This window comes from Ostrea edulis, chromosome 3 (genome assembly GCF_947568905.1).
Source record: "Ostrea edulis chromosome 3, xbOstEdul1.1, whole genome shotgun sequence".
Classification (NCBI taxonomy): Eukaryota; Metazoa; Mollusca; class Bivalvia; order Ostreida; family Ostreidae; genus Ostrea; species Ostrea edulis.
The window spans coordinates 5490744-5495349 of NC_079166.1; the positions used below are offsets into that span (position 1 = coordinate 5490744).

At 39.4% G+C, this 4606-nt stretch overlaps 1 protein-coding gene across 1 annotated transcript; it reads left to right on the plus strand.

The window, feature by feature from the left end:
• Positions 1–878: 878 nt before the first annotated feature.
• LOC130052860 (uncharacterized) lies at positions 879–1349 on the plus strand. Its single transcript, XM_056158991.1, has one exon. It carries the CDS (start codon positions 879–881, stop codon positions 1347–1349), a length of 471 nt encoding a protein of 156 aa, XP_056014966.1.
• Positions 1350–4606: the final 3257 nt, after the last annotated feature.

A 4606-nucleotide genomic window follows, 5' to 3' on the forward strand; every position in this document is an offset into this window, starting at 1 on the left:
TGGTCACTATTCACCTCAGTTCGTAAGAAATATTCAAGAACATGCTGAAAATGAACAGACATCAGAAGCAAATACTTGGATAAATGGAAAAACTATGGCTGAACTACGGACTGCTCAACTAGAAGACAACACAATAAAACATATCCTTTTATGGAAAGAGAGTACAATTGGTCGCCCTCCATGGAAAGACATATCACACTTACCTTATGTATTGAAAACCTATTGGTCTCAATGGGAAAGACTTGAAATAAGAGATGGAGTATTATACCGTAAATGGATTAACACAGATTCAAACTTTGTAACCTGGCAATTGGTGTTGCCAAAATGTCGGCGAAAAGAAATGCTACGGCTATTGCATAATGAAACTGTGGCTGCACACTTAGGGATTAGCCGGACAATAGCCAGAGTCCGAAGTCGTTTCTACTGGAAAGATTACCATGCCTTTGTAAGACGGTGTATAGTAAGATGCCAGTGTCAAGCTCAAAAGCGACCCATGAGAAATATAAGAGGGGTGACCCTTACAACAATATAAGGTGGGAGCACCACTGGAACGAATTGCACTGGATGCCATGGGACCTCTACCTGTGTCCAACAATGAAAATAAATACATTCTTGTGATTACAGATTATTTTACGCGATGGACAGAGGCTTATCCAATGAAAAATCAGGAAACCAAAACAATTGCTGATTAACTGTTGAAAGAATTTATTAGTAGGTTCGGATTACCACATCAGATCCACACAGACCAGGGGAGACAATTCTAGTCATCCCTCTTTCAAAATATATGTACACGTCTTAACATAGATAAGATAAGAACCACAGCCTATCATCCGCAAGGGGTCGGACTGGTAGAACGGTTAAATCGTACCATCGAATCTATGTTTAGCAAAGTTATTTCCAGTACTCAAAAACACTGGGATGAGTTCCTTCCTTTAGTAATGTATGCGTACAGATCATCTATTCACGAAAGTACAGGTGAAACACCTGCTATAATGATGTTCGGGCGAGAATTAGATTTACCCATTGACATGTTGTTCAGAAATCACGCTTGTGACCAAAGTGACCAGAACGTATGTACTTACTTAGAGACTTACTTGGAGAAGATGTGGAAAAGTCATGACTTAGCACGTGAACAAATTACTAAAGCTAGTGACAAGCAGAAAAGACAGTATGACCTTATATCTACCAGTAACACATTTTCTGTGGGAGAGGCTGTTTGGTTGTTTAACCCCTTTTGTGGGAAAGGGAAATCTCCCAAGTTGAAATGTAAATGGGATGGACCCTATACAGTGATTAGGAAACTGTCTGATTTAGTTTATCAGATTCAGAAAGGGCCCAAATCTAAGTAAAAAGTTGTCAACATGAATAGGGTAAAGCTCTACTTGGGGAATGTTAGAAGGTGGTCTGTACCCACTGTCCCAGCCCAGACTTGTTCACAGCAGAAGGAGATTCATGACCAGGATCAATGTTTGTTTTTATTAAATTAGATAAATATGGGAGAAACCTGGATAGACTTATTTATACCTACTTTGTTATTATGAAGTCCACTTTTTATGGAAACTATTGATTCAGAAATGATAAATGTTCCCTTTGATCTAGTAGACATTTCATTTTCCCATTACCAGGGAAAATGTAGATTTTGTGTAATGAAGATGATTCACTATGATATGTTCTCTTTTCATCTTTCCAGTCATGTCAATATTCCAATACAAAGATTTCACTTATGCTTGTGCCTTGCCTCCGGAATACCAATTCCAATGTCAGGAATGTGGGAGAAGGTTTCCTGAGAAAGCTAAACTCCTCCGGCATATAAGAACCAGCCATGGAGAACAACTAATGTGCAACGTACCAGGATGTGGCTATGAGTGTCCTAAGGCGAGAGAATACGCCTTTCCGAAGCATAAGGAGATGCACAGAAGACACTCCACCCGGCAACCACGTGTCAAGTCTGTGAACATCTGACCATCACCATCAAAGTCAATAACCACAACTCAGGATTCCCCGTGTTCCTCTTTGGTGATTCTATCTACTGAAAAGGGTCTGCAGTACGACCCAGAATTTGAGGCCCTGTGGAACGACCTACAGATGCCAGCGACTGGGTGGATGGAGCCAGATTATCCGTCTCTTTCATTCCTGGACTCAGAAGAAGCCATGGTGCCAGACGTACAGGATCAACCACCTCCCATGGAAGCTAACAACATCCAGACGGAACCACGGGAGGAGCCATCCTGTATGCCACTAGTTACCATGGTGGATTCTGGAGTCTAGACAGATGACTGGATCCCTCAACCAGTAACCATGGTTGATGCCCATACTGAAACCATGGAGGTCTCTACTATCAACACAGCTATGGAAACATATCCATGGGATCCAAGTTGTTTCGCGGCCGACCCCCGGTTTCGCTTTGCCAACGCTCCCTGTTTTCTCATGACGGGACATACTGCCACACTTCTACGGGCCGAGCGTACGGCAGCCAAACAACACACGCAGAACTACAAACGTAGGACCATTCCCTCCGGATATTTGCAGATCCAGATCTACGAATCAATTCACTTTCCTGATGGAAGAACGTACTTGCTTTCCGAGACTTGGACCAGGAATCATCGTGCATTACAGACAAGAGAGAAAGACACCAAGACATTTTGAAATTCATTGTAACATTACATTTCGGGACGAAATTTTATTAAGTTGGGAGGGGGGGGATTGAAACGGATTTGGGTAAGTAAAGGCAAATAGTGTGGGTGGGGTTGGACTTTATATATGTATGATATATCATGACTAGTTGTGTGGTGTTTGATACTTGAACCAGTAGGCAATTGCATGTGGATAATTTGAGATCCATTTCATCTATTTTATTATTCATTCATAATGGTCATGTTCATTTAGTTTTATCTTTCCATATTTGTATATACACATATGTGGCCATTCACTTTGTACATATATTTAATATGAGTCATATAGAAGGAAAGACGTCTTCTAGAGCTTCATTAATTCATATTGTCCTGTTTTACATTTCAGGAATTGCTTTGTTGATTTGTATATATTTATGTATATATTTACTATATATTGTAATAAGCTGAGATGGAATTCTTTAGCCGTTACCGTACTCCAATGTCTACATGGTCGTGACCATCTACGAAGACGCCATTATTTGGACGAAGATGCTTCGTTGCTGTTGTCGCACGTGCGACCACTTATGTCGTCATGGGAGTCGCTCCAACTTCTATCTTTTAAGAGACAGATCTCATCCTGGACAGATCCAAGACGGACGTGTTTTAGCTGTCGGTAATCTATCCCACATATAAATTACTCCCAATCCCAGGGAGATGTGCCAATCCACCGCGACTTGTTTGTAAATCGTCTTTAGTTTCATTTTCACTTTCGTTTTAGCCATTTCCGTTTTGGGCTACAGAATTTCCCATCTTGTCTTAAAATAGCACATTGCTTTCATTGTAAATATCATTTCTATGCTACTGAATCGTAATAATACTTGATCAAAACTGATTCCGCCTTGTCTTATTTACTTGAAATTCACTCGCTACCAGAGTTTTATAACTCGATTCAATACCAGAATCGTATGTTACTCGCTACCAGAGTCTGATATTTGTTTACCCTGACGACCACGTTACTGTAGCAATAGATACATAAATACACTGTTCGTTCTTATTGCTAGGCTGTTATTGGCATATTGCTTTTACTTACGGATTACTCCGTTTAATCGATCAAGATATATGACTCACAGCGGGTGTAAACGGTCGACATTGCATACTTACTCCTCCTAGACACCTGGTCCCACCTCTGGTATGTCTAGGTGCCTATGTTTTACTAAATCTTTAAGATTGTTTATGTCTTATGCATGTTGGAGTTATGAGGTTGGTCAACATTCTTTATCGTCATACCATTTTATTTAAGACATATAAGGTTTTAATTTTTCAAAACAAGGCAGGGGTAATATATGCAAGGTGAAGATAACGAACAGTGATTAATCTCATAACTCCTACAAGCAATGAATAATACATAGTTGGGGAAACACGGACCCTTAGACACACCAGAGGTGGGATCAGATGCCGAGGAGGAGTAAACATCCCCTGTTGACCGGTCACACCCGCCGTGAGCCACATATGATTACACATCACGTCATTCAAATATCAGGAAGTTGACTATCAGTTTTCTATTTTGCTCCGAAAATTTATCAATCATCTTTAAATATTGATTTGTTTTTAAAATATTCATGTTTTCACATCCGTATTTTGTTTCATGGTCATGACCGAGTACATTAATTTCCCATTCATTCCTTCCACTCTATATTTAGACATTTTTGTATTACATTTTAAATTCCTTTGATGTGTTATGAGATTGATCACTGTTCAATATTTTCCCCTTTTCACAAGCAGCGTGTTTACAATGACGATTTTGGGGGCTAGATTTTAAATAAATACTAAGTGTTAAAATATTTGTATTCTATTTTTTTATATTAAAAAACTGTAAATTTCCGTTGATAAAAAAAATGATGCCTTTGCAAAACAAAACGATGCACTATGAAAGGTGAAGATAACGAACAGTGATCGATATCAGAACTCCTATAAGCATTACAAAGTAGATAGTT